The sequence below is a fragment of the Symphodus melops genome (assembly GCF_947650265.1).
Source record: "Symphodus melops genome assembly, chromosome: 21".
Classification (NCBI taxonomy): Eukaryota; Metazoa; Chordata; class Actinopteri; order Labriformes; family Labridae; genus Symphodus; species Symphodus melops.
In genome coordinates, this window is record NC_136711.1 from 4,838,845 (window position 1) to 4,866,597 (window position 27,753).

Below are 27,753 nucleotides of genomic sequence, written 5' to 3' on the forward strand. Positions count from 1 at the left end.
TGAGTTAAAGACTTTTATTTTGTAGACAGTGGTTTAGGCTGAATTAGATGACTGAAAGATTTGAAACAGATGTTCTTATCTTATTTGTCTTTGCTGGTTCTCATTGTTCCAGTTTCACAATGATAAATCGAAACTTGATCCAAAGGCAACTGGACTTAGTTAAAGAAAACATTTCACCTCTCATACAAAAGGCTTCTTCATTTCTAAACTAACTGGTGGACAGAGATAGAAAATGTAAACCTCTGTGTCCATCAGTTAGTAAAACATAGTCAACCAGGTAAAGTTGCCTTTGGACTAAGCTTCAATTCCACTTCTTTCGTTTAGCTTTGCATCCTTGATGCCAGTTACAAAAGCTAACAACATAACAGCTTATCAAAGTCACTTTGCACCTCGTACACAGAGCCGGTGGTGGAGAACCTTAGGTCGATCCAGTTCAGAAGGTTTCCTGGTGTGAAGGCGCTACCTTCCATGAAAAACCTAATTTCACACGGAGAGATGACTCTGTCCCACATATGGACGTCTGTAATGTCCCCAACAAAAGACTGACCCTGGTCAAAGCCTCCACCATATTTATCTTGGTCTTGACCCAAAATGATGAGGGGAACACCTGTGAGAGATGCTTTGCTAGCCAGAATTGCCTGAGGACTGCGCTTTCCGTTGACCCACAGTGCCGTCAAGCCATCGGTCGAGTCCCATGTCCAGCAGACAGAGTTCCATTCATTGGTTTCGTCAGACAGTCCACTGACGTCATGAGAAACATCATTGATGTTCAGTCGGTACGCACCTACAGAGAGCTGAAAGAGCAGGAAGGCATTAGAATGAGACCGGGTAGCCAGTGAGAACAGAGATTGGCCACGGGTAAGTGAGGAGAAAAACCTCATGCACATGGTCAAGGCGGTGAGAGGCTGCTCAACGTTGGCAATGAGCTTCACAGAAGAAGTTGCACTTTCAACTGGGAAAGTAAAAACCTTCCCTGATAGATCTGCAAGCAAGAGCAAGAGAGGACTCATGTTAGGACTGATGGCAGTGGGACAATCAAGTTTATAAAAATTTCAGATACTTTTTATATAACCTGATACAATACAATCTCCAGAATGAAAAGTACCAGAACTTTAAAAAACCCTTAAACCTTCAGTTTTAGTTGATCCATAAGCTGCAGTGATTGAAAGAGAGCCAACAGGACTTCCGGTTCCGGTCGCAAGGGGATGGCAACTTAGTAAGAGAGCTCTCGACGAGAAGTACTTAAAACTGCCCCAAAGTGCATTAACTGACCGGCGAAATACTTGAAAACGAGGTTAAAGGGGCTCAGATGACGTCCAAAAAGAACAGAAGAGGTAGAAAGTCAGCTTTCGAGCATGCTGAAGACGAGGAAATGCAGCTAACGGAGGAAGCTAACGCTAGCTCCCCCGGGGCTAGCCGCGGCGCTTCCCCCGCTCCGAGCTTTGAAGATACCGGTACAGAGAACGAGGACGGTCCGGTAAGCTTGACGTTGATACTGACAGAGCTAAGAGGAGTTGGAAGAGAGGTGAAAGAATTCCGAAAAGACACAAAGTCACAACTGCAGGTCATTAGAGGTGAGCTGGACAAAACAAACGCCAGGCTCAACGAGATAGAAACCAGGGTTGCTGTGCATGAAGATCAGTTGCAAACAACTGACGAAATAGTTTCTGAGCTTGTAACATCGCAAGAAAAACTGAACTTTAAACTGGCATCGCTGGAGGCCTACTCGAGAAAGGAGACACTCAGACTGTACGGGGTCCCGGAAGGAGCGGAATCGAGCTCACAAACCATGACCCACTTTGTGGAGAAAATACTTCGGGAGAATCTCAACATCCCCCCTTCAACAGCACTACAGATCCAGAGGGCACATAGAGCACTATCATCTCCCCCTCCAGTCGGGTCCCAGCCCAGATCGATCCTGGTAAAATTTCTGTGCTTTACAGTCAAAGAAGAAGTGCTGAGGCTCGCGTGGCAGAAAAAAGGTTTTATGTGGAACAATAATAAAATAAATGTTGACCATGACTACCCTCCGGAGATCATGGCTATGAGGAAAGAGTATGCAGATGCACGGAGGATCCTGAAGGACAAGAATCTGCGGTTCCGGACCCTCTATCCAGCTCGTCTGAAGGTGTTCTATGAGGATGGAGCGAAAACCTACAACTCGGTGGAGGAAGCGACAGCGGACCTGGCGAGTCGGGGGTTCCCGGTGACTGTGATTAAACCACCGGCTACTCTTAGAGAGAAACTACAGAGATGGTCGTCTTGGAGTCGGGTCGGGGGTCGGCGGCCGCGGCAGAACCAGGGAGCTGCAGGCTACAAGGAGAGGCTGCAAGTATATAGACGGGAAGAGAACTGATATGATGTTATGTTCTGGACGACATGGTGAGATGCAACGGTTGTCGAGTTAAAATGGGTGGGGATTCTCTTTTCTAAGGGCGCCATCACAGTGGAAGGCCCCCTACCTCAGGGAGTAAATAGGGGTATTCCTTCAAGGACAAAGGGAAGCAGTGGAAGTGGTCCACTGCTGGAAGTGTGGCTAGGAGTGTTCATGCTTCAGTTATGTACCAACTACTTTTGTTTGTTTTCTATTCATGGTACTTGTTATTGTTCCGAGGGGGGTCTGCCTGCCGCTGCCGGGTTGTGGTGTGCTCAGTTAATACAACGACATGCAGAGTGAGCCAGTGAAAATAATTTCTTTTAATGTGAATGGGGTCTTGAATGTGGTAAAGATGAGTAAGATACTGTCTAAACTAAAGAAAGAAAAAGCTCACATTGCCTTACTTCAAGAGACACACATGAACCAAGCGGACCATCTGAGGTTGAAAAGGAAAGGTTTTAGACACGTTTTTTCCTCATCCGTCAAATCTAAACATAAAAGGGGTGTGGCTACGCTTATCTCTGGTGCACTTAACTACGAACATATCTCAGAAGTCAGTGATGATGAGGGCAGATTTATTAGGATAACGGGCAAGATAGAGGGGTCTGAAATCACAATATTAAATGTGTATGCCCCGCCTGGGAGCGACTGGGTTTTCTATAGGAACATTTTTGATCTGATGTTGGACTCTCCGGGCACGGTCATCTGTGGGGGGGATTTCAACTTTAGGCTTGTTCCCAAACTAGACTCCTCTAATCCAACGACTCAGACTAACCCACTCTTGAAGAAAATAAACTCCTATATGGTGGAAATGGGGATAATAGACGTATGGAGAGAGCGGTACCCATCTATCAAAGGATACACACACTATTCAAGCTCATTTAAAGTCTATGCTAGACTGGATTACTTTTTTATGTTTACTGTGGATAGATTTAGGATTAGAGACTGTGACATACTAACAAGGGATCTCTCTGATCATAGCCCCATATATGTCTCTCTGCAGGTGGCAAGGAAAAATCGAAATACTCTGTGGAAACTCAACTCGCATATACTCAATGACCCTGCCATAGTATCTAAAATAAAGGAAGACATTAAAGAGGTTTTAGAAATTAACGACACAGGGGAGGTGTCACCGACTATACTATGGGATACGCTTAAAGCTGTAATGAGGGGTAAATTGATCTCCACTACCTCCTACCTGAAGAGAATCAAAGGGCAAAAACTAGCTGAGCTTCAGTCAAATTTAAAGCTGAAGCAACAAGCAGATGTTGACAACCCAAGCACCGCTATTAAGCAGGAGATTAGGAAATTACAGGGTGAAATTAATGATATTTACACACAGGAGGCCCAGAAGAACTTAACCTTCCTGAGACAAAAATATTATGAGATAGGAGGGAAATCAGCAAAATATCTGGCGTACAAACTACGTAAACAACAGGAGGAAAGTACAATACACAAAATCAGGAATCCTAAAACTAATGTCATGGAAACTAAATTGGAAAAGATCCAGGAATGTTTTGAGGGTTTCTTCAGGGATCTGTACTCACAACCTAGTGCCTCTGAGGAACATTGCATTGATACCTTTCTTAGCTCCCTTGATTTACCTTCACTCTCAGAATCTCAGAATGAGAATTTAATAAAACCAATCTCAGCTGAGGAAATTAACGCTGCTATCACCAGACTGAAGTTGGGGAAGGCAGTTGGGCCAGATGGGTATAATGCTCAATGGTACCGCTGCTTGAGGTTAGAACTAGTCCCACTATTACTTAGAGCGTTTAATCACATCCTTCAGGAGGGAGAAATCCCACCCTCCTGGAGGGAGGCAACGATCTCTGTTATCCCTAAGGAGGGTAAAGATAGGCGAGAATGTGGGAATTACCGGCCAATTAGTGTCCTCAATTTGGATTATAAACTGTTCACCTCTGTTTTTGCCCGCAGACTGGAGAAGCTGCTGCCTGTTCTCATCGATCTGGACCAGACTGGTTTTATTCATCAGAGACAGACGTCAGATAATATTAGGAGAGTACTACACATTTTAAGTCAAATTCATATAGAGGGGCCTCAATCAATTATAGGGAGTCTGGATGCCGAAAAGGCTTTCGACTCTGTTAGATGGGCTTTTTTGTATAAGGTACTGGGGAAGTTTGGTTTTCAGGTGAAGTTTATTAAAGTAATCCAGGCCTTATATGACAGACCCTCGGCCCGCATCAAGGTAAATGGTGATCTTTCTGGAGCTTTTGCTCTGAATCGGGGATGCAGGCAGGGGTGCGCAATCTCGCCACTCCTCTTTGATTTATTTATTGAAACACTAGGCCAATTAATTAGACAAAACCGAAATATTAAGGGCATTACTATGTCAGGAATAGAGCATAAAGTAGCAATGTTTGCGGATGATGTGTTGGTCTGTCTGGGGGAACCGGAGAAGTCATTCACAGAATTGATGTCTACTTTGACTGATTTTGGCAGGTTATCTGGCTATAAAGTTAACATTTTAAAAACTCAGGTGATGACTCTTAACTATGTGGCCTCTGCGAATTTACGTGAGAAATTTAAAGTAAACTGGGAAAACGAGAGTATTAAGTATTTGGGTGTCCACCTGACACGAGACCTTTCAGTGCTCTTCCGGGCAAACTATGAGCCAATATCCTCAAGTATAAAAGCAGATTTACACAGATGGAACTTGGTCCCTTTTTTGAGCCTTAGCTCTAGGATGAGTGCAGTTAAGATGAATGTGCTCCCCCGTTTACTTTACGTTTTTAGGAACTTGCCTGTGGAGGTGTCTGATAATCAATTCAGTGAGTGGGACAAATGGATCTCCAGATTTGTCTGGCAGGGCCGGAAACCAAGGATTAAATATACCACCCTTCAACTGGCCAAGGAAAGTGGAGGGTTAGGTCTCCCCTGTCTAAGGAATTATTATTATGCTTCACAAATAGCTCCCCTCCTATACTGGTGTGATGACACATATATAGCTAGATGGAAGGAACTGGAGTCCAGCCTATCTAAACAGTTCCCCATCCAAGCAGTGATAGCGGATAAGGGTCTTATGACTCGCTTGGAAGGATTGGGGAATCCTTGGGTGAATCATACGCTTCAAGTCTGGCAGAAAGTGATAAATACTTGTGATATATATAAAATGTTGAGATCTTTCAGATGGTTCGCGCATGATTCAGATTTTCTCCCTAACAGACACGACTCTAGCTTTAAATCATGGTCGGTCCATGGTCTCACTACTCTCCTTTCACTCACTCAGAAAAACACTGTGCACAGCTTCGAGACCCTGAGGGACAAACATGGCCTGTCGCGGAACGATTTCCACAGATACCTGCAGTTACGGTCATATATTGTCCATGAATGTAAATTGGTCAACTTCTCAGCTGTTGAATCAGAATTTTTTCACATTGTAAAGAATGCATTAACCATGACCCCTTCTAACTCGATTTCAAAGCTTTATACTGCTCTGTCCCATGCTGGTAATAAGAATACTTTTTACATTAAAGGTAAATGGGAAAGAGAATCTGGGACCCAGATATCTGAGGAGGCGTGGGGCGATATATGGTCCTTTCAGTGGTCAACATCCAGCTCCATGAGCTGGAGGGAACATTGTTGGAAAAATATTATTAGGTTTTTCAGGACACCACATCAGGAGAGGTATAAAGGGGAACATGTGCCATGCTGGAGACAATGTGGCTCGACTGTGGCTAATCATTACCATATCTTTTGGGATTGTCCCAAACTAGGTGTCTTCTGGAGGGGTATTCAGACATCTCTAAGTAAGGTTTTTAACACTCAAGTCCCTCTGAGCTTTGAGGTCCTGTATCTGGGTCGCGTTTCTTTTTTGGAACGCAGGAGTGAAATAAAACTATTACAGTTACTTTTGGTGGCAAGCAAAAAACCGATTACGAGAAGATGGTTGAGTCCGACTCTACCTTCTATTAAGGACTGGTTTGGAGTAACTCTTGAAATATTTAAGATGGAAAAACTATCCTATCAACTAAAGATTCAAAGGGACAAATTCTATCGGATCTGGAATAACTGGATTGTCTTTATTACCCCCGAGAGAGCAGACTTTTTCTAATATCACTGGTATCACTATCTTATGTTTATTTCCGTGAATGTCTTTCGATGTCTCTCTTTTTGATGGCGGCGGCGGGTGACCCCCCTCACCTGGTTTCTGTTCTTGGTTTCATGTTTTCTCTCTTTTTTTTTTTGTTCTTCCCTTTTCTATTGTACTTTAAAACAAAAACCGGATGGACATCTGTCATTACCTTTGTTGATATGTATGCTTGATGTGTGGTCATTTTCTGTCCATTCGAAATAAAGATATAATTTAAAAAAAAAAAAAAGAAAGAGAGCCAACACTGAATTACAGACCTACTTTGGCAACAAAATGTTGCCATGGTAATTGTGTAATTTAAACCAGTTGCAAGACTTTGCATGCAGTTTTTGGTCTTTTAAAAACAGGAAATGAACCAATCGTTCATGCATTGAACATAGATTTTTGTTGACATGGAATAGAAACAGGTATCGATAGTTACTTTTTACAGAAGTTACATTTCTGGTTTCATAACGATGTGAAACTGGTAATTTTGTACATGTTTGAGAATCTAAATACTTTCAGTAATTTAAAGAAAAAAAATCATCTAATTAAAGAATTCAAAGCACATTTCACACACGCTGTAAATCATTGAAGGCAAAGGCCAAAGTTTGTTTTAACGACCTCGTGACACATTTTTTATAGTGACTATCTAAAGTCCAAATTCCTCATCTTACTTTTAGTCACTTGCGTCGGTGTATGGAAAGTTCTTGACGCGTAAAAATAACAAATATCCAAAATTCAATTATGTTGTGAAGTTCCAGTTTATTGTATGAAGCAAACAAGCCGTTTTGTTGTTGTTCGTTTGTTAGATTACATACTTTACAGTAAGAACCGTATATGTTTCCACAACTTTTGTCTCCATTTCCTGTTCACCTGTGACATCACTCAACCATACAAGCTAAACATTAACCAAACCCATTGAAATACAATATATAAATACACAGTAAATAGACTCCTATATTTTTGTTATGACTATATTCTACCCTACTTTGGCTACAAAAACCTCAAGAGGAATAACACCCCTAGAGTCTGCGAGAGCGGGGGCGCAAGATGACTCATCGGTAGACCACACGGTAACAGACCACGGAACGGAAATGACGACGACTCTGATGACTAGCACAGTAACTAATGAAGAAACGGCACTGGCAGGACACAAGCTACAAAGCTGCACCTGCGGCTGGAAAAAGATAACATCAGAAAAGGGTCTCAAGATTCATCAGGGGAGGAAAAGGTGCCTGAAGCAGCTCCAAAAGGGGCCTCGCATTGACCATTACTTCCTTAGAGGTAGGTCAAATCAGTCGATTGAAACCCAGTGGCAGGATGCTCACCACAGCCCACAGGGTATCAGAACCCCAGAGGAAGCACAGCCGGTCACAAATCCCCTTATGGAATCATGTACTGAGCAGAGTAGTGAGCCCACCCAGCCGCAGCTTGCAATAGAACGGAAGATGGAGGGACGGAAGCCTCTGATTATGTGGCCTAAATCCTGCCAGAACAAAGAGTGGGAAAACACCGATATAGACCTTGTCCATCTTCTAGAAGGTCTCAAAGGTGGTGTCGAAAGAAAGCTGGACAAGATGGGAGAGATCATCTATACCTATGGCGCAGAGAGATTTGGGGTTAAAAGCAGCACACAGAAAGAACCCTCAACCAAGCCCATGTCCAGAAGACAGCAAGAAATCGAGCGGCTGGTGAAAGAAAGAAGAGGCCTAAAGAAGCAGTGGAAGAAAGCCACAAGAACCGAAAGGAATGGGCTGGAGGAGTTACAGGCAGACATCAAGCAACGCCTAGCAACACTGAGGAGAGCAGAATGCCTGAGAAGGCAACGCAAGAAGAAGGAGCGAGTGAGGACTGCCTTCTATAGAGATCCCTACAGGTTCGTCAAGGACATCTTTGCCAAGGAGAAAACCGGGACCCTCAAAGTCCCTATTAGGGAATTAGAGGAGCACCTGAAGAAGATCTATTCTGACAACCAAAGGCATGAACCTGTCATAATTCCTGATGATATGCCACCAATCCAACCACCTATGCACCAGATGGACTCGAAGCCCCCTACATGGAGCGAGGTTGAGAGTGCAATAAAGCGGGCAAGAACATCATTGGCCCCCGGGCCCAACGGCGTCCCATATAGGCTTTATAAGAACACGCCAGGCGTCAGGAAGTACCTCTGGAAGCTAATGAAAGTGGCATGGGAAAAATGTATCATACCTAAGGCTTGGCGACGGGCAGGAGGAACCCTAATTCCAAAAGAGAAGAACTCCTCAACGATAGACCAATTCCGTCAGATCAATCTTCTCAATGTGGAAGGAAAGTTATTCTTTAGTGTTGTGGCGAAAAGACTTTCAGTATTCCTGCAACGTAACAATTTTGTGGACACCTCAGTGCAGAAGGCAGGCATAGGTGGCTTCTCAGGATGTCTGGAGCATGCCAATACCATCTGGCACCAGGTACAAACAGCCAAGAAGGAGAAAAGAGATCTACATGTGGTCTTTTTAGACCTCGCAAATGCTTTCGGGTCAGTGCCTCACGAGGTGCTGTGGGCAGCGTTTGACTTCTTTCAAATCCCAGAGGACATCACAAGACTCGTCAGAACCTATTTCCAGGACCTCCAGTTCTGCGTTACAGCACAGTCTGTTACAACGACCTGGCAGCGCCTGGAAGTAGGGATAATGGCAGGCTGCACAATTTCTCCACTTGCTTTCACAATGGCCATGGAGCTCATTATTCGAGCATCCCGATGGGTGGTAGGAGGAGAACGTCTGAAGAGTGGGCTGCGACTTCCTCCAATCAGGGCATATATGGATGACATGACGACCATAACCACAACAAAGGCATGCACCAGACGACTACTGGACAAACTCCAGACAAACATCAGATGGGCACGAATGGAGATTAAACCCAGTAAGTCCCGCAGTATCTCTTTGATCAAAGGCCAACTGTCCAATGAGAGGTTCCACATCAATGATGAGCCGATACCAACGATACAGGAGAAGCCCATCAAAAGCCTTGGCCGCTGGTATAACGCAAATCTCAAGGATACCAACCAAGTGGAACAACTCAAGCAGGACACCATCTGTGGCCTCAAGCAAATCAACAACACTGCTCTCCCAGGCAAGTTAAAGCTGTGGTGTTTCCAGTTTGGACTGCTGCCTCGTCTCATGTGGCCTTTATCTATGTACGAGATCACCCTCTCTCATGTGAATCGGTTGGAGCAATTGGTGAACGCACAAGTGAGGAAATGGCTGGGACTACCCAAATGCCTCAGCACCATAGGCCTGTATGGTAATGGAGCCCTCTCACTGCCAATTTCAAGCTTGGTGGAGGAGTACAAATGTGCTAAAACAAGGCTTGAGATGACGCTCACAGATTCCAGGGATCCTTTTGTCAGAGGTGCCACTATCACCCTGGCAACAGGTAGGAAATGGAGGCCTGTGACAGCAGTGGCACAGGCGAAAGCGGCTCTAAGACACCGAGACATAGTGGGGAAAGTCCAACAAGGAAGACAGGGCCTAGGACTAGGAACAACAACACCCACATGGCAGAAGGCAACACCATCTGAACGTCGGCAGCTGGTGGTTGAGGAGGTGCGCCACCAGGAAGAAGCAGCCAGACGTGCAACCGCAGTCTCCCAAGTCAAGCAGGGCCGCTGGATGAAATGGGAAGGTGTGGAAAGGAGGAAAATCACGTGGAGCGAAATGTGGAGCATGGAGGCCAACAGGGTCAGTTTCATTATAAGAGCAACATATGACACCCTACCCTCTCCAACTAATTTACATCTCTGGTTTGGAGAGGACCCAGCCTGTCCCCAGTGTGCTGCACCAGCAACCCTTAAACACATCCTGGTGGGTTGCAAGACCAGCCTCAACCAAGGCAGATATACCTGGTGCCACAATCAGGTGCTGAAATGTCTGGCGGCAGAGCTTGAAAAGAAGAGGGTAACCACCAACACCATGCCCCGGAAACATCTTCCCCTGACTACCTTCTCTAAAACTGCTTTTGTTCGAGAGGGAGAGAAGCAGTTGATCAAGTCTCTGAACCACTCAAGCCCACTGGATGCAGCCCGGGATTGGGAAATGAGCGTTGACCTAGGCCAGAGGCTCACTTTCCCACCGGAAATTGCAATGACCAACCTGCGCCCAGACTTGGTCCTCTGGTCCACATCCTGTCGACGAGTCTTCATCATTGAATTGACAGTACCGTGGGAGGAGGCCATCGATGAAGCTTACGAAAGGAAGAGCCTGCGGTATGCCAACTTAGCAGCTGATGCAGAGGATCGGGGCTGGAGCGTTAAGGTGCGACCAGTAGAGGTTGGCTGTAGGGGATTTGTAGCCAGTTCCACCACAAGGCTCCTGAAGGAGGTCGGTATCAGAGGGCAGACTCAACGGAAGGCCATCAAGGAGCTAGCCAGTGTTGCTGAAAGGAGCAGTCATTGGTTGTGGATGAAGAGAAAGGAGACCGTTTGGGCTGCTAAAAGGCCGCAGGGTGCCCCCAGTGTGACACACGCCCGGGTCTGATCAGCCTGTGGCGGGCCAGCCACGGAGGAGGGCGTCTTGTGATAAAAGGCCGAAACGCCCTAAGACTCTGTGGTACACAACTGAGGATGTGTTGGACTGGTGGCACCAGGCGGTCAAGCCCCAAATCTCGTAATCCAACCCCACTCAGAGAACACCTCCTTCATTATGACTGAACTGATCATCATGGGATTGTAACACCAAGTCCTAGCAAGAATCCTTATGGGGTTGAAGAAAAACTTTTCTAATTAATGTCTCCTGACTGAAAATCACAAAAAACTCTAAAGACACAAAGATTACACTAAAGAGATGAAGAGCTCTGTCATCATCTCTGTCAAACACTCCATTTAAAGATCAACTGGGCCTGTCTCAAGAACTATGGTGTATAATCACTCACCTTTTCCAGCAGCATGACCAGCGCAGAGCGCAGCCAGTAAAATCGGAAAGTGTTTCATCTTTTTTGGGCCGGGAAGTCAGACAGTTCCTAACAAACCTGTAAGTTTCCTGATCTTCTCTTCTTTTCTTTTTAAAGGAGATTTTAAGGGAGGTGGAACAAGTTCTGACCAATAGCAGGAAAGTTTATTCTTCATGACTCAATTTGATTATTGTTTAAGGCGTGCAAGATCTGGCCTCATGCATTTAAAAAGCATAGCAAAGAAACACTCAGCTATACATGAAATTACATAGGAAATGAATACGGGTCATTTTTGACCCATGTAGTCTATTAAAGGGGTAATAATACAAAAATGATTTTTACTTAAAATGTAAAAAAGAAAAAGTTTTTATGATTAAAAACACATTAATTGAGGAATACCTTAAATATTGAATAATCAAATCGGGGGCGCCGATAGCTCAGCGGCAGCGACTGCGCGCGTACCATGTTGCGAGGCCTTGCTCCTCGCGCGGGCGGCCTGGGTTCGCGTCCGGCCTGTGGCCACCTTCCCGCATGTCTCTCCCCACTCTCTCCCCCTTTCCGACTCTATCTGTCCTATCAATAAAGGCAAAAAGGCCAAAAATAATCCTTTAAAAAAAAAAAATATTGAATAATCAAATTAATACATGGCAAAGAGATAGATTAAAAATAAACACAGCCAGGTCACTTTTGGACCATGTTGTGCATCAAAGGGTTAAGGGAGGTGGAACAAGTTCTGTCCAATAGCAGGAATGTTTATTGTTCACTCAATTTCACTGAGTAAAGGTGTGTTTGTTTCTACTGTTTCCGGTAAGCTCATCTCTAAGAGCAACATCCTGCCTTGTTTGCAAAATGTAATTTAATTCATATTGATTTAGTTTGAAGAGGTCATAATGGAAAATAATAGGTTAATGTCATGAATACGGCATACATTTTAGGACATCCTCAGGTCTCAGACGAAGGTGTCAGACCTCAGACGAAAAAGCATCAGTTCTCAGGAAAACCTCCGTCGGGTGTCAGACCTCAGACTAAACGGCCTCAGATGAAACTGTCTCAGACTAAACGGCGTCAGACCTCAGACGAAACGGCCTCAGACGAAAAAGCCTCAGACGAAACGGCCTCAGACGAAAAAGCCTCAGACGAAACGGCCTCAGACTGAACGGCCTCAGACGAAAAAGCCTCGGACTGAACGGCCTCAGACGAAAAAGCCTCAGACGAAACGGCCTCAGACTGAACGGCCTCAGACGAAAAAGCCTCAGACTGAACGGCCTCAGACGAAAAAGCCTCAGACTGAACGGCCTCAGACGAAAAAGCCTCAGACGAAACTGCCTCAGACATATTTATTTTATTTATTTTGCGTCTATGGGCGCGGAATGAAAACTTACTTACTGTATTTTCATTCCGCGCCCATAGACGCGCCAGGGTTGTTGTGGTCGCATCTTGATGACGTTTCATGTTCCCCGGCAACGCTCCGCTTCCCCCCAATTTAAAAATATATAAATAAATAAAATAATTATATCTGAGGCCGTTTAGTCACCCCCCCCCCCCCCCTCGAATTTAAAAATAAATAAAATAAATATGTCTGAGGCAGTTTCGTCTGAGGCTTTTTCGTCTGAGGCCGTTCAGTCTGAGGCCGTTTCGTCTGAGGCTTTTTCGTCTGAGGCCGTTTCGTCTGAGGCTTTTTCGTCTGAGGCCGTTCAGTCTGAGGCCGTTTCGTCTGAGGCTTTTTCGTCTGAGGCTTTTTCGTCTGAGGCCGTTCAGTCTGAGGCCGTTTCGTCTGAGGCTTTTTCGTCTGAGGCCGTTTCGTCTGAGGCTTTTTCGTCTGAGGCCGTTTCGTCTGAGGTCTGACACCCGACGGAGGTTTTCCTGAGAACTGATGCTTTTTCGTCTGAGGTCTGACACCTTCGTCTGAGACCTGAGGATGTCCTAAAATGTATGCCGTACATGAAACGTCATGTTACACCTATGAAATTAAGGAGTCATATGGCTTTGATAACTGTTGGAAATACCTAAGGTAATGTAAGTATTAAAAAACAAAAACAGATTTAGTTCATTTTAAATTAATCTAGATATTTCAGAGTGAAACTCTACATATTAAGTGTGCATGGTAATTGTTTTGTTTAGTTATTTGACATATCAGGATTGACAGCTTTGTTGACAAATGGAGCTCCTGCCACGTTCCTCACAGGATCAGCAACGTGTTGCAGGAAAGGTGAGCGTAAACATATCAAAAACAAAACAGTCAAACTTTCCATGCAGTTGGAGCAAAAAGCACGTTCATTTTTTCGAACGTCAAATAGACAACATGTCTCACACAATTATACAACCTTGTCAAGATGGTGGCTGCTTCTAGGAGGAGAAGAATCTACCGAGCCACTGAAGTGCCTTGATTCAGGGCTCATCCTATATTGGTAAGTAATGAGGATTATAATATAGGCACAGTTATTTAGTCTTTTCAGTGTGGAAAAGAGGTTCAGAGCAAAACTTAGTGTATTTTTGTAAGAATTTAGAAAGGAATAAACTGTTCGTTTTTTTCCCCAAATAGGTTTAAAAATCAAAGACACTTTACTGGGCAAGTTGAAGACTTTTATTTTGTAGACAGTGGTTTGGACTGCAGTCTAGACATTGTAAAACAGATGTTCACTTATGCTGGTTTGTCCCCATTGAAGTTTGAGCAAAGGCAACTGGACTTAGTTAAAGCTCTTGAAGACCTTTCACCTCTCATACAAAATGCTTCTTCATTTCTAAACTAACTGGTGGACAGAGAAAAAAAACAAAGTAAACTTCTGTGTTCACCAGTTAGTAAAACACAGTCACTCAGGTAAAGTTGCCTTTGGACTAAACTTCAATTCCACTTCTTTGCGTCCTTGATGCCAGTTAAATAAGCTAAAAACATGACAGCTTAGCAAAGTCACTTTGCACCTCGTACACAGAGCCGGTGGTGGAGAACCTTAGGTCGATCCAGTTCAGAAGGTTTCCTGGTGTGAAGGCGCCACCTTCCATGAAAAACCTAATTTCACACGGAGAGAGGACTTTGTCCCACATATGGACGTCTGTAATGTCCCCAACAAAAGACTGACGCTGGTCAAAGCCTCCACCATAATTATCTTGGTCTTGACCCAAAATGATGATGGGAACACCCGAGAGAGATACTTTGCTCGCCAGAATTGCCCGAGGACTGCGCTTTCCGTTGACCCACAGTGCCGTCAAGCCATCGGTCGAGTCCCATGTCCAGCAGACAGAGTTCCATTCATTGGTTTCGTCAGGCAGTCCATGGATGTCGTGAGAAACATCATTGATGCTTATATCGTACAAACCCACAGAGGACTTAAAGAGCAGGAAGGCATTAGAATGAGACGGGGTAGCCAGTGAGAACAGAGATTGGGCTCGGGTAAGTGAGGAGAAAAACCTCATGCACATGGTCAAGGCGGTGAGAGGCTGCTCAACGTTTGCAATGAGCTTCACAGAAGAAGTTGCACTTCCAACTGGGAAAGTAAAAACCTTCTCCGAAAGATCTGCAAGCAAGAGAGGACTCGTGTTAAGACTGATGGCAGTGGGACAATCAAGTTTATAAAAATTACAAAAAAATGTAAAACTTCATACAATACAATCTCCAGAATGAAAAGTACCAGAACTTTAAAAAACCCTCAGAGCTTCAGTCTCAAAATGTTGCCATTCTGTAAATTAAACCGGTTGCCAGACTTTGCATGCATGTCTTTTAAAAACAAGAAATTAACCAATCGTTCATGCCCTGGATGTAGATTTTTGTTGACATGGTATAGAAACAGGTATCGATAGTTACTTTTTATAGAAGTTACATTTCTGGTTTCATGACGATGCAAAACTGGTAATTATGTACATTTTTGAGAATCTAAATACTGTTGGTAATTTAAAGAAAAAATCATCTAATAAAAGAATTAAAAGCACATTTCACACATGCTGTAAATCATTGAATGAAAAGGCCAAAGTTTGTTTTAACGACCTTATGACACATTTTTTATAGTGACTATCTAAAGTCCAAATTCCTAATCTTGCTTTTAGTCACTTGCATAGGTGTATGGAAAGTTCTTGACGTGTAAAAACAACAAATGTCCAAAATTCAATTTCATTGTGAAGTTCCAGTTTACTACGGCCCGCGGGCCAACTGCGGCCCGTGGTCCGTTTTTAATTGGCCCGCAGCAAATTCTAAAAATATAATGGAATATGGCCCACACATGGAACTTGACTTTAATGTACTTCCTAGTTTTGACACTAGGGGGAGTCTTACTTGTCTTGAACAAAGCAGCTTCTTCCCAGAATAAGAGAAATAAAAGAAAAAAACCCAGAAATGGTAGAATCAAAGAAACGCAAGATAGCAAGTGAGTGTAGAAAATTTCAGACACGGTGGGAAAATGAGTATTTCTTCATAGAAGTCAAGGGGAAGTGTGTCTGTTTGATTTGCAATGAAACAGTTGCAGTGATGAAAGAATATAATGTACGGCGACATTATGAAACCAAACATCAGACCTACACGTCCTGCACTGGTGCCGAGCGTGAACAGAAAGTTAAACAAATGACAGCTGGCCTGCAAGCTCAACAACAGTATTTTTTCCGTGCTAATAAAACACAAGAAAATGCCACAATAGCCAGCTACGAGGTAGCTCAGCTCATTGCCCGACACGGGAAACCTTTCTCAGATGGTGACTTCATAAAACAGTGCCTCACTAAAGTCGCAGGAATAATGTGCCCGGAAAAATTGCAGGAGTTCAATAACGTCAGCATGTCCAGAAACACAGTTGCGCGGCGAATCGAAGACTTGTCAGCTAATATAAAACATCAGGTTTCAGATAAAGCTTGTGCTTTTGATTTTTACTCCATTGCATGTGACGAGAGCACAGATGTCACAGACACCGCACAGCTGTTAATTTTTTTGCGGGGAGTTGACAATAACTTTTGTATCACAGAGGAGCTTCTTGATCTTAGGAGTCTAAAGGGCACAACAACGGGTAAGGACATTTTTTAAGCTGTGTCAGATGCAATTGACATGATGGGACTTGAATGGGACAAGCTGTGTGGAGTTACAACGGATGGGGCTCCAGCTATGACAGGGGAGCGCAAAGGAATGGCATCTATGGTATGCGCCAAGGTGCAAGAAAGTGGAGGTGAGGCTGTTAAGATGCACTGTATCATCCATCAAGAAGCCCTCTGTGCCAAGACAGTCCAGCTTGGCGATGTGATGAACACTGTGGTGAAAACTGTCAACATAATTCGAACACGAGGGCTCTACCACAGACAATTTCAAGCTTTCCTCTCTGATGTTGATGCTGAATACGGGGACATACTCTATCATTCGGATGTGCGTTGGCTGAGTCGCGGCTCCGTGCTGCAGCGGTTCTATTCCCTGCGATCAGAAATCAACCAGTTTTTAAGAGAGAAGGATCGACCTCTTCATGAGCTGAGTGACCCTCTCTGGTTGGCAGACCTGGCATTCTTAGTTGATCTTACTGATCATCTTAACACACTGAACAAGAGCCTACAAGGCAAAGACCAGCTTGTACCACAACTTTATGCGCACATGAAAGCATTCTGTGTGAAGCTCCGTCTCTTTGAGACACAACTACGCAACTTTAATGTTGCACACTTCCCCACGCTGTCCGAAATTAAATGCGCTTTTCCAGAGGCCAATCTTACTGCTAAAAATGAGAAGTATGCGTCTGTGATCACATCTCTCATGACAGAATTCCGTCAGCGCTTCCAAGATTTTTCTTCCATTGAGAAAGAAATCAAGCTGTTCTCGACTCCCTTCCTGATGGATGCAGAAGAAGTGGAAGAGAGTTTGCAATTAGAACTCATTGAAATGCAGTGTGATGATTCTCTGAAGAATCAACATCAGCTTCTCTCCCTACCCGACTTCTACCGGAGCTTGGAAAATACCAAGTTTCCTCTGATGAGACGGCACGCAAAGAGAATGATGAGTCTGTTCGGCTCAACATACATATGTGAGCAAACATTTTCTCTGTTAAATCTGAACAAAAGCAGACTGAGAAGCAAAGTGACCGACAGCCATCTCTGTGATGTCCTTCGCATCTCAACCACCAAACTTGCTCCTGACCTGCCAGCCATCCTTCAGTCCAAAGCGCAGCATCACTGTTCCCACTGAGTGCAACACTATTCCCATTATAGGTGCGTTAAAATATATTTATTGCTTAATCATTCATATGTTAATAAGCCCAATTATCTAATAAATTTGTACTCATTTATTAAAGTCGATAACATTTTCTAACAAAAGTTAGTTGATGTGTAATAAGCCCAATAACCTATTTGCATAACAAGCCTGAAATATATTCATCCCCTTTTCTACAGTGCTGTGAAGGGGATCACCATACTGACTAAGGAGCAATCTGAGCCTGTTGTTTTGAGAATGACCTGCCAACCCTTCTTGAAAGAAAATAAATGAAAAAACATTATGGAAAGCTGTTTTCTTTTCTTTAAGCATATTCAATTATCAAGCATAAGCTACCTACAATTGATTGATTTTGCTAACTTTAATACACTAGAGGTGAGGTGATATACCTCACCTCTATGTGGCCCTCTGTGAAAAAAGTTTGGACACCCCTGGTTTAAGGCGTGCAAGATAACATAGATTTTTGTTGATATGGTATAGAAACAGGTATCGATAGTTACTTTTTACAGAAGTTACATTTCTGGTTTCATAACAATGTGAAACTGGTAATTTTGTACATGTTTGAGAATCTAAATACTGTTGGTAATTTAAAGAAAAAATCATCTAATAAAAGAATTAAAAGCACATTTCACACACGCTGTAAATCATTGAAGGAAAAGGCCAAAGTTTGTTTTAACGACCTTGTGACACATTTTTTATAGTGACTATCTAAAGTCCAAATTCCTAATCTTGCTTTTAGTCACTTGCATAGGTGTATGGAAAGTTTTTGACGTGTAAAAATCATGTATGCCAATCCTGACTAATTAAAAAATGTCGTTGAATAATTCATATTGATTTAGCTTAAAGAGGTCGTAATAAAAATGTCATGTAATGGCATGAAACGTCATGTTACAACGTAACATTTGGTAACTGGCTTTGATAACTGTTGGAAATATCTAAGATAATGTAAGTATTAAAAAAACAACACAATCACATAGGTTTAGTTCACTTTCAATCTAGATGTTTCAGTGTAAAAATTCATGAACATATTAACATTAAGTCTGCAGGGTAATTGTTTGTTTTAGGCCCCGTCTTCAGACCGTCTACACGGCAGGTCTTGCCTGAGTGAAAACGATGTAGTTCTCACGCCCGGCCAGTAGTGGGCAGTGGAACTTTACAACGCGACACGTACAACCACTTCCTCCACAACATCCTCTTTAGCGGCTAAAGTCTTACCTAAATGCTGCGTATGGTCACCCTGTGCTTGGGTAAAGGTTGAACAATTTGCCGCAAGTGTTCGATGCTCTTTCGGCGGCGACATACACGATGTATGGTTCACATGGCTGCGATACGCCCCCCGTATCAGTTTCCTTCCACCCTGGAGGTCGAATTCAAAAGCTTGCGTTTTCACCCCCGTGAAACACCAACGCTGTGTGAACGAAAGGCCAATCCGATACTCAACTGTTTCGTTTTACTGTCACAGCGTCTCCGTGTAAACGGGGCCTTAGTTAGTTATTTGACATAACGTCAGGATTGACAGCTTTGTTGACAAATGGAGCTCCTGCTGTGTTTCTAACTGGATTAGCAAAGTGTTGGAGGAAAGGTGAGAGTCAACGTATCAAAAACTAACAAAACAGTCATTGAACTCTCCATAGACACGAGCGAGAGTCTCTTTAAAACCGAATCTGTTCTGTTGTGGACAGTATCAACCTGAGGGACTTTTTATCAGTATGTTAAATGTGTGCATTGGTTAAAGGAAGGGGCCACGGTTCCACTCGCCATCTTCAATCTGCACAGCTGGCTCCAAAATACATCACCAGCACAATATGTCAGCTCCCGTTCAGGGGCATTTTGGCTTTACTTTACTCAACGAAAAAGGACTAGAAGCATTGTCCATAATAATATAGAGTACACGGTCTGATATGCTATGAGCTTTGTTAAGACACTTAATATGTGTTTTGTGTGAATTAGTTGAGTAGATCCTCTAAAGTAAACACGTTTTGTTAGTTGTACCTTGGTTGAAACGAAGTCTGGACCAACTGTGTTTCACTGGAACATAACAAGATTTGTAGGTTAACAAGTAAATCTGTGAAGCATGTTCTCTTTAATGTGCTCTGAACTTTGCTTTCACAGTCTTGCACTGAGATAAAACACTTTCACTGTTTTATTCCAACAACCTGTCGTATGGCTCATGTCTGAACTCAAACCACCTTCTGTAACTTTACCAGCAAGCGACAGAAAAATCATATGACACTGAGATTGTCATGTTTTGGTTTTTTTCCCATGTTTTTTTCCGGCTATTCATGAAGGACCTGGGCAAAACTTATCATGCAACATATTAAGAGACCCAAGGGCAGCCCCTCCTCTCCAAAAGCATTTCACAGAGGGCAATGGGAAGACATGGACTAAAACAACTTAATGTAGCCACAGGAGGACGTCACACAGGAGGGCGGGTCAACAACAGTGATTTGTGTATGTAGTGTGTGACAAAGTGACAAATGAACATATTTCACTTATTAAATGTGTTATTGTATGGTCCAAATCACTGCTAAAATAATTAATTTAGTACATTACACAGTACATTGTCTTTAAAATCACACGTGTCTACTCATTTTTGGCCCATGTATGTAAACTCGATGATATACAAAACCTATTTTTGTTCATAATTTAAAAAAGCAAACAGAAAAGTAAAGATTTAAGTTATTCAAATACAATATATTAAATTAATATTTAGTATATTAAATGATCATACATTAATTTAAAAAGCATAGCAAAGAAACACTCAGCTATACATGAAATTACATAGGAAATGAATACGGGTCATTTTTGACCCATGTAGTCTATTAAAGGGGTAGTAATACAAAAATGATTTGTACTCAAAATGTAAAAAAGAAAAAGTTTTATGTTTAAAAACACATTAATTGAGGAATACCTTAAATATTGAATAATAAAATGAATACATGGCAAAGATATAGATTGAAAATAAACACAGCCGGGTCACTTTTTTAACTGTTGGAAATACCTAAGGTAATGTAAGTATTAAAAAACACAAACATAACAGATTCAGTTCATTTTAAATTAATCTCGATATTTCAGAGTGAAATTCTACATATTAAGTGTGCATGGTAATTGTTTTGTTTAGTTATTTGACATATCAGGATTGACAGCTTTGTTGACAAATGGAGTTCCTGCCACGTTCCTCACAGGATCAGCAACGTGTTGCAGGAACGGTGAGCGTAAACATCAAAAACTAACAAAACAGTCAAACTTTCCATAGACACGAGCAAGAGTGTTTAAAACCTGGACCAATGACGCTTGTAAGTGAGGGGCGTTGGTTTTGAGGGAGCACCAAGGGGAGGGGGTGGGTGCAGTTGTAGCAAAGAGGGAAGACTACTTTCAAAATAATGCTAGTTTAGAAAATTAACCCTACTTTTAAGTACGTCGGCTTTCTCGTCTACATTTAATTGATAGAGCTGTAAGCATTGAAAAGATAATGCTGATGCCTTTAGGCACGCTATAGCTGAACCACAGAACAGAAAGCAGTGTCGCCCCGTAGTCTCAATGTTGAAAAAAACCCATCTGCATCATAGACTCATTTCTATACAATTAAAAAAAACAAAAAACGATGGCTCAACTGAGTCAAAAGTGAAATCCATCTTAAGACATTTCACTCTTTTTAGTTGTCTTCATTTAGTTTATGCTAAATAGTCATTTTTCCCTGGTAAAGTTAATGTTAGATGGTTTGTTCAAAAGGTGTTTGATAAGAAAACATGTTGGCTTAATGTACTGGGATTTACAAAGAAAATGAAACAATGTTTGAAAAGATACATCTGCAATGAAGGAGGGGGGGGGGGGGGGGGGCTACATGTTTAAACAATGAGAGATTTGTTTGCTTAAATCAACTCCTTTTGATGCTGCCCACTTCTGATGAACCTATAGCCTCAGTCTAACAAATGAGAGTCTACAGCTTTAATATAAGGGCCTGTGTGAATAGTGAGACTTAAGCAGTTTTATTTTTTCGAAGTCAAAAGACAACATGTCTCACACAATTATAGAACCTTGTCAAGATGGTGGCTGCTTGTAGGACGAGAATCTACCGAGCCACTGAAGTGCCTTGATTCAGGGCTCATCCCATATTGGTAAGTCATGATTGTGATAGAGGCACAGTTATTTAGTCTTTTCAGTGTGGAAAAGAGGGTCAGAGCAAAACCATAAACTTTAAAACAGGTTTAAAAATCAAATAAAGAAACTTTACTGGGCAAGTTGAAGACTTTTATTTTGTAGACAGTGGTTTGGACTGAATTAGAGACATTGTAAAACAGATGTTCTTCACTTATGCTGGTTTTTCCATTTCACCTCTCATACAAAATTCTTTGCGTCCTTGATGCCAGTTAAATAAGTTAAGAACAGGACAGCTTAGCAAAGTCACTTTGCACCTCGTACACAGAGCCGGTGGTGGAGAACCTTAGGTCGATCCAGTTCAGAAGGTTTCCTGGTGTGAAGGCGCTACCTTCCATGAAAAACCTAATTTCACACGGAGAGATGACTTTGTCCCACATATGGACGTCTGTAATGTCCCCAACAAAGGACTGACCCTGGTCAAAGCCTCCACCATATTTATCTTGGTCTTGACCCAAAATGATGAGGGGAACACCTGTGAGAGATACTTTGCTAGCCAGAATTGCCCGAGGACTGCGCTTTCCGTTGACCCACAGTGCCGTCAAGCCATTGGTCGAGTCCCATGTCCAGCAGACAGAGTTCCAGTCATTGGTTTCGTCAGGTAGTCCATGGATGTCGTGAGAAACCCCATTGATGTGCAGTCGGTACACACCCACAGAGCGCTTGAAGAGCAGGAAGGCGTTAGACTGAGACCGGGTAGCCAGTGAGAACAGAGATTGGCCTCGGGTAAGTGAGGAGAAAAACCTCATGCACATGGTCAAGGTGGTGAGAGGCTGCTCAACGTTGGCAATGAGCTTCACAGAAGAAGTTGCACTTTCAACTGGGAAAGTGCACACCTTCCCTGAAAGATCTGCAAGAAAGAGAGGACTCATGTTAGGACTGATGATAGTGGGACAATCATGGTTAGCAAAATTTCAGATCCTTTTTATAAAACCCAATAGAATACAATCTCCAGAATGAAAAGTACCAGAACTTTAAAAAAAACCTTTAGAGCTTCAGTCATTTTTATCCATAACAGTGATTGAAAGAGAGCGAGCACTGCCTGAATTAAAGACCTACTTTGGCTAGAGAGGAAATTAACCAATCGTTTTTGCCCTGGATGTCTATTTTTGTTGCTTTGGTTTAGAAACAGGGATTGATCGTTTTACAAATATTAAAACTCAGTTATGATAATGCAAAACTGGTAGTGTACTTTTTTTGATAATCTAAATCCTGTAGGCAATTGAAATAAAAATTCAGCTAATAAAAGCACATGCTGTAAATTCTTTAAGTAGCTGAATTTCTCTTCAGTTAAATTTATTCCAGATGGTAAATTCAGTTTCAGCCGAGTAAGACAATTGAAGGCCAAGACTAAATTATCTTTAAACAGCTCGACACATTTATTATAGTGACTATCTGAAGTCCAAATTCCTAATCTTGCTTTTGTTATAAAGACTACATTTCATGGGGTTGCAGAACAGATAAAAAAAACATTTCTAATTTATACCATTTGATTCAAAGTCACTACAAACTCCAGAAGAAAGATTACACTAAAGAGATGAAGAGCTCTGTCATCATCTCTGTCAAACACTCCATTTAAAGATCAACTGGGCCTGTCTCAAGAACTATGGTGTATAATCGCTCACCTTTTCCAGCAGGATGACCAGCGCAGAGCGCAGCCAGTAAGATCAGAAACTCTTTCATCGTTTCTGGGTTGGGAAGTCAGACAGTTCCTAAAAACCTGAAAGTGGAAAGTTTCCCAATCTTCTCTTCTTTTTAATGTGGATTTTAAGGGAGGTGGAACAAGTTCTGACCAATTGCACAAATGTTTATTCTTCATGACTGAATTTGGAGCTGATTGATTGATTGATTACAGGTGCTGTGTCACAGCACCTCTAATCAATCAGCCAATCAGTCAAATTGTTTCCTGAAGAAAGTGTCTGTTTGTCTCTATATCCTGAAAGCTCGCATCTCTAAGACTTTGTTCAGATTGCTGCCTAAATCCGATTTTTTTCCCACTCAAATCTGATCAGAATCTGATTTAACTGACTGACTGTCCACATTACAAATCGCAAGTGACCAGATCCGATGTGCCCGTCCATATTAACGTGATCTGATCCACATTGATGGTAACAGGTTACGCCCAGCAAATACAACAACAAATGATGACAGGGAAGTGTGACTATTTCTGATCTTACAATCTTACGGAGTAGTCTGTCAGTGGGCTTGTTTAAGTTTTTGTTGTGATTTTTGCTGGGTCTTTTTTTCACTGACTAAAGTGAACTTCCAGCCTGCCTGATTAATGTCATTGTTATTTTTCAAAGGTGTCACACTGAGAGTGAACAGGAATGCTTATTGTTCATGACTCAATTTGACTATTGATTAAAGGTGTGTTTGTTTGTTTCTACTGTTTCCGGAAAGCTCATCTCTAAGAGCAAGATCCTGCCTTATGTTTGCAAAATGTAATTTAATTCATATTGATTTAGTTTGAAGAGGTCATAATGGAAAATAATAGGTTAATGTCATGAAACGTCATGTAACACCTATGAAATTCAGGAGTCATATGGCTTTGATAACTGTTGGAAATACCTAAGGTCATGTAAGTTTTAAAAAACATAAACAATTTTAGTTCATTTTAAATTAATCTCGATATTTCAGAGTGAAACTCTACATATTAAGTGTGCATGGTAATTGTTTTGTTTAGTTATTTGACATATCAGGATTGACAGCTTTGTTGACAAATGGAGCTCCTGCTGTGTTTCTAACTGGATTAGCAACGTGTTGCAGGAAAGGTGAGCGTAAACATATCAAAAACTAACAAAACAGTCAAACTTTCCATGGAAGCGAGCAAGAGTGTTTAAAACCTGGACCAACGACGCTTGTAAGTGAGGGGCGTTGGTTTTGAGGGAGCACCGAGGGGAGGGGGTGGGTGCTGTTGTAGCAAAGAGGGAAGACTACTTTCAAAATCATAGTTTAGAAAATTAACAACCCTACTTTTAAGTACATCGGCTTTCTCGTCTACATTTAATTGATAGAGCTGTAAGCATTAAAAAGATAATGCTGATGCCTTTAGGCACGCTATAGCTGAACCACAGAACAGACAGCAGTGTCGCCCCGTAGTCTCAATGTTGAAAAAAAACCAAAAAACATCTGCATCATAGACTCTTTTCTATACAAGAATTAACAAAAAAACTGATGGCTCAACTGAGTCAAAAGTGAAATCCATCTTAAGACATTTCACTCTTTTTAGTTGTCTTCATTTAGTTTATGCTCAATAGTCCTTTTTCCCTGGTAAAGTTAATGTTAGATGGTTTGTTCAAAAGCTTTTTGATAAGAAAACATGTTGGCTTAATGTACTGGGAGTTACAATGAAAACGAAACAATGTTTGAAAAGATACATCTGCAATGAAGGGGGGGGGGGGGGGGGGTGCATGTTTAAACAATGAGAGATTTGTTTGCTTAAATCAACTCCTTTTGATGCTGCCCACTTCTGATGAAACTATAGCCTCAGTATAACAGGAGAGTCTACAGCTTTAATATAAGGGCCTGTGTGAAGAGTGAGACTTAGGCAGTTTTATTTTTTCGAAGTCAAAAGACAACATGTCTCACACAATTATAGAACCTTGTCAAGATGGTGGCTGCTTGTAGAAGGAGAATCTACCGAGCCACTGAAGTGCCTTGATTCAGGGCTCATCCCAGATTGGTAAGTAATGATTATAATATAGGCTGTTATTTAGTTTTTTCAGTGTGGAAAAGAGGGTCAGAGCCATGTATTTTAAGAATGGCGTAAATTTTTTGAAAGCAGGTTTAAAAATCAAATAAAGAAATTTTACTGGGCAAGTTGAAGACTTTTATTTTGTAGACAGTGGTTTGGGCTGAATTAGAGACATTGTAAAACAGATGTTCTTCACTTATGCTGGTTTTTCCATTTCACCTCTCATACAAAACACTTCTTTGCGTCCTTGATGCCAGTTAAATAAGCTAAGAACAGGACAGCTTATCAAAGTCACTTTGCACCTCGTACACAGAGCCGGTGGTGGAGAACCTTAGGTCGATCCAGTTCAGAAGGTTTCCTGGTGTGAAGGCGCTACCTTCCATGAAAAACCTAATTTCACACAGAGAGATGACTTTGTCCCACATATGGACGTCTGTAATGTCCCCAACAAAGGACTGACGCTGGTCAAAGCCTCCACCATATTTATCTTGGTCTTGACCCAAAATGATGAGGGGAACACCTGTGAGAGATACTTTGCTAGCCAGAATTGCCCAAGGACTGCGCTTTCCGTTGACCCACAGTGCCGTCAAGCCATTGGTCGAGTCCCATGTCCAGCAGACAGAGTTCCAGTCATTGGTTTCGTCAGGCAGTCCACTGATGTCGTGATGTGCCCCATTGATGTGCAGTCGGTACACACCCACAGAGCGCTTGAAGAGCAGGAAGGCGTTAGACTGAGACGGGGTAGCCAGTGAGAACAGAGATTGGCCTCGGGTAAGTGAGGAGAAAAACCTCATGCACATGGTCAAGGTGGTGAGAGGCTGCTCAACGTTGGCAATGAGCTTCACAGAAGAAGTTGCACTTTCAACTGGGAAAGTGCAAACCTTCCCTGAAAGATCTGCAAGAAAGAGAGGACTCATGCTAGGACTGATGATAGTGGGACAATCATGGTTAGCAAAATGTCAGATCCTTTTTATAAAACCCAATACAATACAATCTCCAGAATGAAAAGTACCAGAACTTTAAAAAAAACCTTCAGAGCTTCAGTCATTTTTATCCACAAGTGATTGAAAGAGAGCGAGCACTGCCTGAATTAAAGACCTACTTTGGCTAGAGAGGAAATTAACCAATCGTTTTTGCCCTGGATGTCTATTTTTGTTGCTTTGGTTTAGAAACAGGGATTGATCGTTTTACAAATATTAAAATTCAGTTATCATGACAATGCCAAACTGGTACTGTACTTTTTTGATAATCTAAATACTGTAGGCAATTGAAATAAAAATTCAGCTAATAAAAGCACATGCTGTAAATTCTTTTATTAGCTGAATTTCTCTTCAGTTCACAAAATTTATCCCAGATGGTAAATTCAGTTTCAGCCTACTGAGACAATTGAAGGCCAAGACTAAATTCTCTTTAAACAGCTCGACACATTATGGTGACTGTCTGAAGTCCAAATTCCTAATCTTGCTTTTGCTATAAAGACTATATTTCATGGGGTTGCAGAACAGAAAAAACATTTCTAATTTATGCCATTTGATTGAAAATCACTACAAACTCCAGAAGAAAGATTACACTAAAGAGATGAAGAGCTCTGTCATCATCTCTGTCAAACACTCCATTTAAAGATCAAGTGGGCCTGTCTTAAGAACTATGGTGTATTATCACTCACCTTTTCCAGCAGGATGACCAGCGCAGAGCGCAGCCAGTAAGATCAGAAACTCTTTCATCGTTTCTGGGTTGGGAAGTCAGACAGTTCCTAAAAACCTGAAGGTGGAAAGTTTCCCAATCTTCTCTTCTTTTTAATGTGGATTTTAAGGGAGGTGGAACAAGTTCTGACCAATTGCACAAATGTTTATTCTTCATGACTGAATTTGGAGCTGATTGATTGATTGATTACAGGTGCTGTGTCACAGCACCTCTAATCAATCAGCCAATCAGTCAAATTGTTTCCTGAAGAAAGTGTCTGTTTGTCTCTATATCCTGAAAGCTCGCATCTCTAAGACTTTGTTCAGATTGCTGCCTAAATCCGATTTTTTTCCCACTCAAATCTGATCAGAATCTGATTTAACTGACTGACTGTCCACATTACAAATCGCAAGTGACCAGATCCGATGTGCCCGTCCATATTAACGTGATCTGATCCACATTGATGGTAACAGGTTACGCCCAGCAAATACAACAACAAATGATGACAGGGAAGTGTGACTATTTCTGATCTTACAATCTTACGGAGTAGTCTGTCAGTGGGCTTGTTTAAGTTTTTGTTGTGATTTTTGCTGGGTCTTTTTTTCACTGACTAAAGTGAACTTCCAGCCTGCCTGATTAATGTCATTGTTATTTTT

The 27,753-nt window shown here is 42.1% G+C and overlaps 2 protein-coding genes across 2 annotated transcripts; both read right to left on the minus strand.

Moving 5' to 3' along the window:
• Positions 1 to 27,153, minus strand: LOC306842360 (C-reactive protein-like). The gene is made up of 3 exons (XM_079372562.1): positions 27,081 to 27,153; positions 25,652 to 26,309; positions 1 to 310 (listed from the first exon to the last, which is right to left on the minus strand). Exons 1-2 carry the CDS (start codon positions 27,136 to 27,138, stop codon positions 25,681 to 25,683), a joined length of 687 nt encoding a protein of 228 aa, XP_079228688.1. The 5' UTR covers positions 27,139 to 27,153; the 3' UTR covers positions 1 to 310; positions 25,652 to 25,680.
• Positions 21,919 to 23,524, minus strand: LOC306842361 (C-reactive protein-like). Its single transcript, XM_079372563.1, has 2 exons — positions 23,346 to 23,524; positions 21,919 to 22,570 (listed from the first exon to the last, which is right to left on the minus strand). The coding sequence occupies exons 1-2, from the start codon at positions 23,401 to 23,403 to the stop codon at positions 21,942 to 21,944; spliced, it is 687 nt and encodes a 228-aa protein (XP_079228689.1). The 5' UTR covers positions 23,404 to 23,524; the 3' UTR covers positions 21,919 to 21,941.
• Positions 27,154 to 27,753: the final 600 nt, after the last annotated feature.